The sequence below is a fragment of the Schistocerca americana genome, chromosome 9 (assembly GCF_021461395.2).
Source record: "Schistocerca americana isolate TAMUIC-IGC-003095 chromosome 9, iqSchAmer2.1, whole genome shotgun sequence".
In the NCBI taxonomy this organism is placed as follows: domain Eukaryota; kingdom Metazoa; phylum Arthropoda; class Insecta; order Orthoptera; family Acrididae; genus Schistocerca; species Schistocerca americana.
The window spans coordinates 82,238,825-82,251,539 of record NC_060127.1 but is presented as its reverse complement, the minus strand read 5'-3'; the positions used below and the strand labels follow the sequence as shown (position 1 = coordinate 82,251,539).

Here is a 12,715-nt window from a genome sequence, read left to right as displayed (position 1 = left end):
TTTTCTTCTTCGTACTTACAATTGCATCTGGATTGAGGGACATGTTCCCGCATGCTGGCGCGAGTCTATTGTTGTCCCGATTCCTAAGCCGGGGAAGGACAAGCACTTGCCTTCCAGTTATCGACCCATCTCGCTTACCAGCTGTGTCTGTAAAGTGATGGAGCGAATGGTTAACTCTCGATTGGTTTGGCTGCTCGAGTCTCGACGCCTACTTACCAATGTACAATGTGGATTTCGTAGGCGCCGCTCTGCTGTTGACCATCTGGTTACCTTGTTGACCTTCATTATGAATAACTTCTTGCGGAAGTGCCCGACCGCGGCTGTGTTCTTTGATTTGGAGAAGGCTTACGACACCTGTTGGAGGGCGGGCATTCTCCGCACCATGCATACATGGGGCCTTCGCGGTCGCCTCCCTCTTTTTATTCGTTCCTTTTTAATGGATCGACAGTTCAGGGTACGTGTGGGTTCTGTCCTGCCAGACACCTTTCGCCAGGAGAACGGGGTGCCACAGGGCTCAGTTTTGAGCGTGGCTCTCTTCGCCATAGCAATCAATCCAATAATGGATTGCCTCCCAGCTGATGTATCAGGCTCCCTTTTCGTGGACGATTTTACCATCTATTGCAGCGCGCAGCGTACATGTTTCCTGGAGCGCTGTCTTCAGCGTTCTCTTGACCGTCTTTACTCCTGGAGTGTCGCCAATGGCTTCTGTTTTTCTGCCGAGAAGACGGTCTGTATTAACTTCTGGCGCTACAAAGAGTTTCTCCCACCGTCCTTACGACTCGGTCCCGTTGCTCTCCCATTCGTGGAGACAACAAAATTTTTAGGTCTTACATTTGACAGGAAACTTAGTTGGTCTCCACATGTGTCATATTTGGCTGCCCGTTGTACCCGTTCTCTAAATGTTCTCAGTGGTATGTCGTAGGGAGCAGATCGAACCGTCCTACTTCGTCTATATCGGTCGATCGTCCACTCCAAGCTGGAGCTTCGTATACTCCTCTGCACGGCCATCCATCTTATGCCGCCTCAGCTCCATACAACATCGGGGTTTACGACTTGCGATCGGAGCGTTTTATACTAGTCCCGTCGAGAGTCTTCGTGCTGACGCTGGTGAGTTGCCACTCACCTACCGGCGCGATATACTGCTTTGTCGGTATGCCTGTCGGCTACTGGCAATGCCCGACCACCCGTCTTATCGTTCCTTTTTTGATGACTCTCTCGACCGTCAATACGGGTTGTATGTCTCTGCCCTGCTACCCCCTGGAGTTCGCTTTCGTCACCTCCTTCAACACCTTAATTTTTCACTCCCTGCAACCTTTCGAGTGGGCGAGAGCCACACGCCACCTTGGCTCCAGGCTCAGGTTCGCGTCCACCTTGACTTCTGCTCGCTCCCGAAGGAGGTTACCCCCGGTTCAGTCTACCACTCCCGTTTTGTCGAACTTCGTTCGAAGTTCATTAATATGACCTTCATTTATACAGATGGCTCTAAGACCAATGACGGGGTCGGGTGTTCTTTTATTGTCGGGGCACAAAGTTTCCAATACCTGCTCCATGGCCATTGTTCGGTCTTCACAGCTGAGCTCTTTGCCCTCTACCAGGCTGTTCTTTACATCTGCCGCCACCGACATTCTGCATATGTCATCTGCTCCGATACCCTGAGCGCTATCCAGAGCCTCAGTGATCCGTATCCGGTTCACCCTTTCGTGCACCGGACCCAACGCTCTCTTCAGCAGCTGGTGGACGTCGGTTCTCCGGTTAGCTTTATGTGGGTTCCTGGCCACGTCGGTATCCCTGGAAATGAAGCTGCAGATGCCGCGGCCAAGGCTGCGGTCCTCCAGCCTCAGACAGCTTCTTGTTGTGTCCCTTCGTCAGATTGTAGCAGGGTCATTTGTCGGCGCATTTTATCGCTGTGGCATGCCGATTGGGCTGCACTTACAGACAACAAGCTTCGGGCCTTGAAACCTCTTCCCATGGCTTGGACGTCCTCCTCACGCCCTTCTCGGTGGGAGGAGGTAGTTTTGGCCCGGTTACGAATTGGACACTGCCGGTTCAGCATCGCCATCTGCTGACGGCTGCGCCGGTGCCGTTCTGCCCATGTGGGTAATTGCTGACGGTCCGCCACATTTTAACGTCCTGTCCGGATTTTAACACACTGCGTCTTGATCTTGGCCTGCCATGTACTCTAGAAGCCATTTTAGCGGATGACCCACGAGCAGCTGCTCGCGTTCTTCATTTTATCAATTTGACAACCCTCTCTAAGGACATTTGAATACGCTGTTTTCTTTTTTTTAATCCTATGTCTGTCAGTCTGTCTTTTATCGTGTTTCCGTTTCATTGCTGTTTTAAACTTGTGACTCGCGGTGCATTCCTAACGTAGTCTGGGCGCTAATGACCGTTGAAGTTGTGCGCCCTAAAAAAAAAATCGTACATTGTTGACCTTGTAACTCTGCAGCAGACCGTCCCTACATGTTCACTTGTTGACCCAACGACTTCATCGGTTAAGACTGCAGTGACCAAGGGACCTTCGGGATTCGACTGTCGAACAATGGAAATTTCAGCTCTTCTGGTGAATCACATTCTTGCTACACTGGGTCACAGGTTGTCTTCACAAACACCATTGTTGAGGTGAACAGTGGCTCAGAATGTGCAGCGCGTCACAGATGCAGGCTGGTGGGAGTAGTATTATGCTATGGGAGACATTCTCCTGCACTAGCAGGGGAACTGTGGTAGTGATCAAAGATATGCTGACAGCTGCGAACCATCTGCATCCCTTAGTCTTTGATGTCATTTTTTTCAAGCAGTACTATTTTCCATGTCTCGAACTATTCTACAGTGATTTGAGGAGCATTACATTTAACTCGTGTTGACGTCTCGGCGACCAAATTGGCCTGATGTGAATCCTATGGAATCCATCTGGGTCACTATCAGTTGCCATCACTGTGTACACAAATCAGCAGCCTGTTGTTGTTGTTGTTGTTGTTGTTGTTGTTGTTGCCTTCAGTCCTGAGACTGGTTTGATGCAGCTCTCCATGCTACTCTATCCTGTGCAAGCCTCTTCATCTCCCAGTACCTACCGCAACCTACATCCTTCTGAATCTGCTTAGTGTATTCATCTCTTGGTCTCCCTCTAAGATTTTTACCCTCTATTCTGCCCTCCAATACTAAATTGGTAATCCCTTGATGCCTCAGAACATGTCCTACCAACCGATCCCTTCTTCTAGTCAAGTTGTGCCACAAACTTCTCCCCAATCCTATTCAATACTTCCTCATTAGTTATGTGATCTACCCATCTAATCTTCAGCATTCTTCTGTAGCACCACATTTCAACAGCTTCTATTCTCTTCTTATCCAAACTATTTGTCGTCCATGTTTCACTTCCATACATGGCTACACTCCATACAAATACTTTCAGAAATGACTTCCTGACACTTCAATCTATACTCGATGTTAACAAATTTCTCTTCTTCAGTAACGCTTTCCTTGCCATTGCCAGTCTACATTTTATATCCTCTCTACTTCGACCATCGTCAGTTATTTTGCTCCCCAAATAGCAAAACTCCTTTACTACTTTAAGTGTCTCATTTCCTAATCTAATTCCCTCAGCATCACCCCACTTAATTCGACTACATTCCATTATCCTCGGTTTGCTTTTGTTGATGTTCATCTTATATCCTCCTTTCAAGACACTGTCCATTCCGTTCAACTGCTCTTCCAAGTCCTTTGCTGTCTCTGATACAGTTACAATGTCATCGCCGAACCTCAAAGTTTTTATTTCTTCTCCATGGATTTTAATACCTACTCTGAATTTTTCTTTTGTTTCCTTCACTGCTTGCTCAATATACAGATTGAATAACATCGGTGATAGGCTACAGCCCTGTCTCACTCCCTTCCCAACCACTGCTTCCCTTTCATGCCCCTCGATTCTTATAACTGCCATCTGGTTTCTGTACAAATTGTAAATAGCCTTTCGCTCCCTGTATTTTACCCCTGCCACCTTCAGAATTTGAAAGAGAGTATTCCAGTCAACATTGTCAAAAGCTTTCTCTAAGTCTACAAATGCTAGAAATGTAAGTTTGCCCTTCCTTAATCTAGCTTCGAAGATGAGTCGTAAGGTCAGTATTGCCTCACGTGTTCCAACGTTTCTACGGAATCCAAACTGATCTTCCCCAAGGTTGGTCTCTACTAATTTTTCCATTCTTCTGTAAAGAATTCACGTTAGTATTTTGCAGCTGTTACTTATTAAACTGATAGCCTGTTATTTACATGAATTACATGACCCATGTTTAAACATCAGTTGCCACGTACCTCCACAAACCTAACAGCAGACTGTCGGATATGCAGAATTAGTGATGTATTATGTTCCAAAGACGGATAGACAAGCTATTAAGCGGGTGGTCATAATATTCTGGCTTATCGGTGTATTGGTGAATAAATACAAAAAAAATTTAAAAATTGGTGTTGCCTTTTACTTTGAACAAAACCAGTATTGATCCCACATAATTTGAAGCCTGTTCAGAAAGCAGATGTCAGAAGGAAGGAAGATTGAGTTTAATGTCCCATCGATATCAAGGTCATTAGAGACAGAGCACAAGCCCGGATTGTGTGAAGGACGGGGAAGGAACTTCAAGAGAAACTATCCCGGCATTTGCCTAAACTGATTTAGAGAAATAACGGAAAACCTAAATCTGGATGTCCAGATGCGGTTTTGAACCGTCGTCCTCCAGAATGAGTGTCCAGCGTGCAAACTACTGCGCCACCTCACTCGGTCAGATGTCAGAAGTGAAAAGATTGTAGATTTAAGATTCTTAAAATAGTTAGGAGAGTTTTTTTATTTTATTTTTTTTTTCATACTATAAAGTTTTCGTAGAAACGTGAATGAATTCTAGTACGAGGCTAGGAATGTTTGTTACTTTGTCCTTATTATATGTGTATGTATGAAATTCATAATTCCCTTTGTATTAATTTATCTGTTTTCTTTTTCAACAGGGCTTAAAGTGCTAGTAGGCAGGTTTTGCCAACATTCTGAGCTCACCAGTGTACGCTGTTGCAGAAACTACCATGCGCAGTCTGCCTGTATCTCATGTTAGTAGACCTGACACGGTGCAACTATCAGGAACCACAACACTGAAAAAATTGACAGCCATCTACCACTGGACAGTCTCTGGTTTTGATATTTGTCCTGAGGATGCTGTAAATATTGGGTCTCCTGTGTTTTCTCACCCAAATTTGAGTAAATGGTGCATGGAACTTGAAAATGACAACGGCAGACTGATGATGTGCTTCCGTCTTGTGGCTAGTGATGATTCTCTGCCTGTGATGGCAACCCTTGAAGTTTTAGTGTCGTATCGGGATGGTACAAAACACAGTGTGTATTCACTTGAAGACCACAATCTTAAAGTAAACGAGAGATCTTCTCTGCAGTGTCTGACGGACAACATTAACACTGAAGAACTGGGTGACAACTGGAGTTTTGAATGTGAAGTGTGCATTGTAGAAGTGGTAGCAGAGGACACAACTGAGGAAGATCTCGAGTCAGACGTGGCCAAGGATCTGGAGCAGTTGATGGACTCGAAATTCTTATCAGATATCACATTGAGTGCTGGAGGGGTCCGGCTGGATGCACACAGGGCGATACTGTGTGCACGTAGCCCTGTTTTCAGAGCCATGCTGAGTCACGACATGAAGGAGGCTCTGGAAGGCCTCGTGGAGATCTCTGACACTGAACCGCAAGTCGTGTCAGAGATGTTGCGCTACATGTACACAGACAAAGTACGTGTACCGAGTGATGTGACAGAGCAGCTCTTGGTGGTCCTCGACAAGTATGGGCTCCAGGATGCCAAGTTGAGATGTGAGATGAAGCTGGCGAGACAAGTTACAGTAGACAGTGCTGCTGATATTGCTGCCCTTGCCATTGCTCACACCTGCAGCTTCCTGCAAAAGGTGTGTGTGGCTTTCATTAAGCAGAATCTTGAGCAGGTGGTTGGCAGCAGAGGCTGGGCAAACATCATTGACAGGTATCCTGAGGCTGTGAAGACCATCTGTGAATCGGTCACCGAAGGATCAGAGAGGTAAAGATATCTTTATATACAACAAACTTTCCATGGCATTTGGAATGTTAATTAGGTATTTAAATTTTTAGTAACATTATACACTGAGGTGACAACTTGTGAGATAGATGGCAGTAGTATTGCATACACAATGTACAAAACTGCAGTGCATTGGCGGAGCTGTCATTTATATTCGGGCGATTCATGTGCAGAGGTTAATGACATGATTATGGCCATATGATGGTAATAAGACTTTGAATGCGGAATGGTAGTTTAAGCTAGACACGTGTTAATGGGCTATGACCACAGACAAGCAACATGAAAGTCATTGCTTACAACACGTCACCTGCTGTGCCTCTCCTGGTCTTGCGACCCTATCGATTGGACCCTAAGTAAATAGAAAACTGTGGGCTGGTGGGTTGAGTGATGGTAGGGTTGGTGTGTGGTGCAAACCCCACAAAGCCGTGGACCCAAGTGTCAACAAAGCACTGTGCAAACTGGCGATGGCTTCATATTTGTGTGGGCTGTGTTTGCATTGAATGGGTTGAGTCCTCTGATCCAACGGAACCAATCATTGCCTGAAAATGGTTAAATTTGGCGACGTGAGACCATTTGCAGCCATTCATGGACTTAATGTTCCCCAGCTGTGATGGAATTTTTATGGCTGACAGTGTGTCATGCCTCTGGACCACAATTGGTTTGAAGGTCATTCTGGACAGTTTGAACCTATGATTTGGCCACCCGGGTCACCCGACATGAATCCCATCAAACATTTAAGGGACTTAATCAAGAGGTCACTCTGTCCACAACATCCTGCACCAGCAACACTTTCACAACTTGTGGACAGTTATAGAGGCAGTGTGGCTCAATATTTATAGCAGGTGATGAACAACACTGTTAGAATGTGATCAAACTAGCTTTTTGGAGAAAATACGCAAGTTTGTCGAGATAGAAATCCACTTTGACACCCTCCTCTCGAATTCCATTGATGGAGCTGTGCAAAGCACCTCTGCCACTATTCTTCATGCTGCTGGCACTGCTGTCCCCCTCTTCACAGGTCTCTTGCTTCATCTTCCGGTACCGTAGTGTACCAAGGATGTAGCAGTCGCCGTCCAGGACTACCGACAGGCACTGCAGCAATTTAAGCGACACCCTACACAGACCAACCTCCTCACTTTTAAGTGTCTCTGTGCTAAGGCTCGTTGCCTTATTAAACGGTATAAAAAGAAATGCTGGGAGCACTATGTTTCCTCTCTAGGGTTGCCTCTTCATCACAGGTTTGGTCAAAGCTCCGTAGCCTTCTGGGCCGCCAGTGACAGTCAACTGTCCAGGGTCTGAACCTCCAAGGTGTTCTGTGCACTGATTCACTTGTCCTCACAGAACACCTCACAACACACTTTGTGACAGTATCGTTATTCTGTTCCTACCCTACTACCTTTCACCGGCAGAAATGCACAGTGGAACAGACCCCCTCTGTACCATCCCACACCACATGGAGCCCTATAATACACTCTTTGCAGAATGGGAATTGGTGCAGGCTCGTAGTTCTCCATGGGGCTGTCGAGACACCCCCAGAAGCAACAGCTCCTGAGGGCCTTCAAACACATATGGCTCACAGATGCTTTTCTATCACAATGGCAAGACAGTATAGTTTCCCTGTCCTTAAGACCAGTAAAAACCCAACGTCTCTCAACAGCTACCGCCCAATTAGCCTTACGGATGTACTTTGTAAACTGCTCGAAAGGATGGCCAATTTCAGATTATGTTGGGTACTCGAATCTCAGAACCATTTGTCCCGGTATCAATGTGGCTTCCGGGCAGGGCTATCTCCAACTACCACCTGCATCTTGTCGCGGTGTTCTTTGACCTACATAAGGCATATGCCATCACATTTTAGTTACCCACTACGACTGGGGCTTCCGTGGTCCCCTTCAGATTTTTATCCGCGAGTTTTTATCTTACCGGCTCCTCTGGGTTTGAGTTGGCACTTCACTCAGCACCCCTAAGATTCAGGAGAATGATATCCCACAGGGTTCTGTGCTAAGTGTCACACTCTTCCTCATTGCCATCAATGGGCTTGTAACCTCTGTCGGGCCTCTGGTTACCCCCCAGATTTTTGTATCTGGTACAGCTCCCATACAGTAGCATCTGCTGAGTGCCAGCTCCAAGGTGCCATCCAGTGGGTATCTGCATGGACCACCGTCCACGGCTTCCAGTTTTCTCCCTCCAAAATGTGGGTTATGCATTTTTGTCATCGACTCACAGTACACCCTGATCCAGAACTTTATTTAGGCAACCAGCTCCTCGATGTTGTAGTACAGTCCCGTTTCTTGGGCCTTATTTTTTATGACAAGCTGACACGGCTGCCCCACATAAGTCACCTTGAGACTACATGTATGCAGAAGATTAATGCTCTCCGCCTCCTGGCCCACACATCTTGGGGTGCAGATCGTTCCACTCTTCTCCATCTTTACCATGCTCTGGTCCTGTCCAGACTAGATTATGGTAGTCAGGTTTATGGCTCAGCAGCTCCTTCCATTTTGAAACTCCTGGACCTTGTTCATCATTGTGGAGTGCGTCTGGCTATTGGTGCCTTTCGCACTAGTCCTGTTGATAGTCTCTTCACAGAAGCGGGGATTCCGCCTCTACACATCCGACAGAGCCAACTCCTCGTTTCTTACACAATCGCCATTCGCCAATTGCCTGACCGTCCTGTGTACCCCGTGCTTTACGCTAATGAGGGATGTCTCCCTCCTAACATCTGCCCACGGGTGGGATTGCCGGTTGGCATGCACCTCAATTCTCTCTGTCGGGATCTCCATCTCCACTCACTGGACTGCACCCCGTGTCTTTCCTTCCATAAACCGCCTATCCCCCTCCTTGGATGGTGACTAGACCACAGATTAAGATTGATCTATTCCAGGGTCCTAAAGTCTGTTGCACCTATGGTTTTCCAGCACTTTGTCTGTGCCGTCCTTGCAGAGTTCCAGGGCGCCACCATCTTTTACACCAATGTTTCTAAGACTACTGATAAGGTGGGATACGCTTTCACGTCTCCTACTGACTTTGAGCACCATTTATTGCTGGGATCATGTAGTGTGTTCACAGCAGAGCTTCTAACCATTCACAGGGCCCTTCTTTTTGCTTCTCAGGCCTCCCTCAACAGTGTTTTAATTTGTTCAGACTCCATGAGCAGCCTGCAGTCTATCGACTGGTGCTACTCTGGTTACACATATTCTCTGCTATCCATGTACTTCTCTCTGCCCTTGAGCGTGCCACCTGTTCAGTCATCTTTTTCTGGGTCAAGTCATGTGGGCATCCAAGGGAATGAATTGGCTGACCGTTTGGCTAGAGATGCAGATACTTACTCCCATTTCCTTTCATGATGCCAGCTGCAGATCTACATCAAATCTCTCTTTCCCCAACAGTGGAATGCCATCTGGAGCACTGCTGCTCATACTAATAAACTCCACACAATCAAGGAGTCTATGGCAGTTTGCCGCTCTTCTTTCCACTCCTTTCGGAAGGAGTCCACTGTTCTATGCCGTATATGCATTGGTCATGCCTGGCTCACCCATTGTTTCCTCCTACATAACTACCCACCCCCACAATGTGGTTGTGAAGCCATACTGGTGATATCTCACATATTGGTGGAATGTCCCCTTCTTTCAACCTTTCGTGTTAAGTATAGTTTCTCCGGTTCCTTAAATTTAATGTTAGCAGATGATCCATGGATGGTTGAACTGGTCCTTGGTTTTCTCTGTGAAAGTGGTTTTTGTTTCAAGATGTAAGGTTCTCCTTTAATCTTGGAGCAGGGGCAGGTTTGTTGTAGTTGGGACTTCTTTTTACAGTCTTCTCAGTCTGGCATGCAGTTCAGCATCAGTATCAAAGCATTGGGTAGTGAGCCACGTCTTCACTGCTGGGGCGAGCTGGCAGTCACTCTGAGCACCTCACAAATGGCAGAATTTATACTTCAGTGCACATTTTAACACAACACAAAAAGCAAAGTAACAGAGACACTGACTACACGTTACCACCGCTAGATACGTGCTGAATTTACGAACGCTGTGGCACGAAGATGGCAGCTGTAGCTTCACTCACTGGTGCAATATACCAAAATGGATATCCCTCTTATGACAGAGGTCAAATACAACGCAGTGTCATGTACAATAGTAATGTTCCTGAGCCGCTGCTGAATTTTCCAAGGAGCCTCAGGTTGATTGTTGTATTTGCTTTTATCGTTAAGCTACTGAGTAACATAGCTCCTTTATCTTTCTCTGCAGGTGTTCATCACCTGCTACATCCGGTTCACAGTCAGGCGCCACCACAGTGAATTCTCCAACTGCGGAGCTCACACCAGAACACCTCACTCCTGTGACACGGTCTGGGAGTTTGGACACTGTGAGGGACACGGGCTACACACACTGTGAAAGAAGAAAAGTGGTATATATCTGGGAAGTTAAGGGCTTACTTAACTGGCCCAAGGGCAGAAATTTTGTCTCTTCTGCACCTTTTTGGCATCCTGAGACAATTCAGTGGGAGCTGAGACTCTACAACTGTGGAAAATACTATTATGTGAACTTAAAGCTGTTAGAAAATAAAGCTGCTGGGGATGTAAGGGTGACTGTAGATCCCCAAATCAAGTGGGAATTAATTAGTGTGAAAGACATAATCATTAAAGAAGGGTCAGAGGGGAAACTTAATTTTATCTTTTCGAAAACTTTTGAGGACATGTATACATTAAAATATGAAATCAGTTTGGTGTGTGCAGTGCAGCAGTGTGGAGTAGCAGTTAAGCCAGCGCCGCAGTCTGATCTCAAAAAGGATCTGCATTCCCTGCTAGAGTCTGGAAATTCTGCAGATTTTAAATTGTGTACCGGGAATGTGGAGACAGGAGCACACAGAGCGATACTGGCGGCACGTAGCCCCTTCTTCGCCCGTGTGCTGCGGCTCGACTCTGAGGTGTCGAAGGAGAGCCAGTTGGAGGTCCCAGATGTGAAGCCCGGAGTGTTGGCTGAGATTCTGCATTATATATACACTGGAAGTGTGAAAAATCTGGGTGACTCCACAGCAGAACTACTAGCGGCAGCTCACAGGTTTGAGCTTTGCGACCTGAAGAGAGAGTGTGCCACTCGTCTGTCAGGGCAGCTCACTGTGGATAATGCTGTCACTACAGCTGTCTGTGCCATTGAGAACCAGTGCAGCGAATTGTTAAACTCATCTGTGGAGTTCATCCGATTACATTTCAAGCAGGTGGTGGGCACCGCCAAGTGGATTGAAGCCATTGACACACACCCGGGAGCTCTCAAGGAAATCAGTCAATGGGTAGCAGCAGCTGGAAAGAACACACTGGTTTTTAAAACATTTTGAACATATTACATGTCGGCACCCACTAGTTACACTGAATTTTCCAGGTTTAAAGCACCTGCTGTTTTTCTTGAAAACTATGGATTGTTATTTTGATTTCTTTTTGTAATTTCAAATGCATTTTAGACATACCCAGTGCTCTTATTCTGGGGGAATGCTGGGGCCTCATACCACTAAACTTTTATGTCTGCAAAGTAACTTTTTTTATTTGGTGTTTTAGAACTTAAGTTTGTCAGATTTATTTCATGAACTTAAATTTATTTAATTTTGTTTTGCATTGGTGATTGCAATACAAATGACGCCAGTGCAGTCTGTGGTGGGTAAAGCGATAAGTTTGTTTTAAACATTTTGAAACAGCAGGCAATTATTCTTAAATAATTGAATCGCTGGCAGCCAGTCAGTAAGTCTACTTTCTTGTGCTGTAAGATGACATGCAGTATACGCGGCATGCTTCGTTATTCACTTACTGTTTTCTTCTTGTTGGTTGTGCACATGATTGTATGATGTATCCCTCTTATTGTATGTTAGCTCGGAGGTTAATTTAAGAAGTGCAGCAAAACAACACACTATTTTACTTATTCTTCTGCAGCTAAAGGGCTAAAACTTAACAATAATTCTTGTGTGAATGAAAACAGTTAACTGAATAAATTAAAAACATAAAAATCTCCAAATAGCTCAACTGGTTTTATGTAATATAACTAATCCATATACAAACACAGCAATCAGTCTCATTAGATGGAATCAAATCTCCAAAGGCACAAGAAAATTCCACTGCCAGAAATCAGTTAATGAGTGTGTACATAGGTTTCTATTAAGCTATAATTACTTTACATTCAGTAATAAAATTTACACACAGAAGAATGGTCTTCCAAGTGGTCGACGTTAGCAGATACAAAAAGTTAGTGTCTGACACCACTATACACAGGTCATCTTACCACCCAGTATCATACAAATGTACTGCTTACAAGTCATTCATTTTCGAAGCCAATACTGTGATGCTTAATAAAAGTGAGGATCATGTGGAACTCACTGCAATCTGAAAATAGCAGAAGTCAATTGGTATGATAAAGTAGTCTCTCGTAGGTAGAATTAAAACCAGTGGACATACAGGACTTCAGATAGAAACCATCATCTGCATACCACCCTGTGCAGCTCTGTATAGAGGTTAGAGATTTTATCAATGCTACTATGAACACACCAGTGCATACTTCACTGAAAATTAATTCAAATTAGCAAGAGCCACGTACATTAATAACACTGGACACTTGTCCCAGGATACTGAAAATAATCTCCAAATATTACCT

The 12,715-nt window shown here is 45.4% G+C and overlaps 1 protein-coding gene across 1 annotated transcript; it reads left to right on the top strand.

Moving 5' to 3' along the window:
* The first annotated feature begins 5,055 nt into the window (after window positions 1-5,055).
* Window positions 5,056-11,414, top strand: LOC124550679. The gene is made up of 2 exons (XM_047125404.1): window positions 5,056-6,065; window positions 10,328-11,414. Exons 1-2 carry the CDS (start codon window positions 5,056-5,058, stop codon window positions 11,412-11,414), a joined length of 2,097 nt encoding a protein of 698 aa, XP_046981360.1.
* The last annotated feature ends 1,301 nt before the right edge of the window (window positions 11,415-12,715 follow it).

What these genes read in the sequence shown, in the direction of transcription:
- LOC124550679 (XM_047125404.1), top strand. Translation starts at nt 5,056, where the DNA reads ATGCGCAGTCTGCCTGTATCTCATGTTAGTAGACCTGACACGGTGCAA. An exon ending in GTCACCGAAGGATCAGAGAG is followed by an intron (nt 6,066 to 10,327) that starts GTAAAGATATCT and finishes CTTTCTCTGCAG; the next exon opens with GTGTTCATCACCTGCTACAT.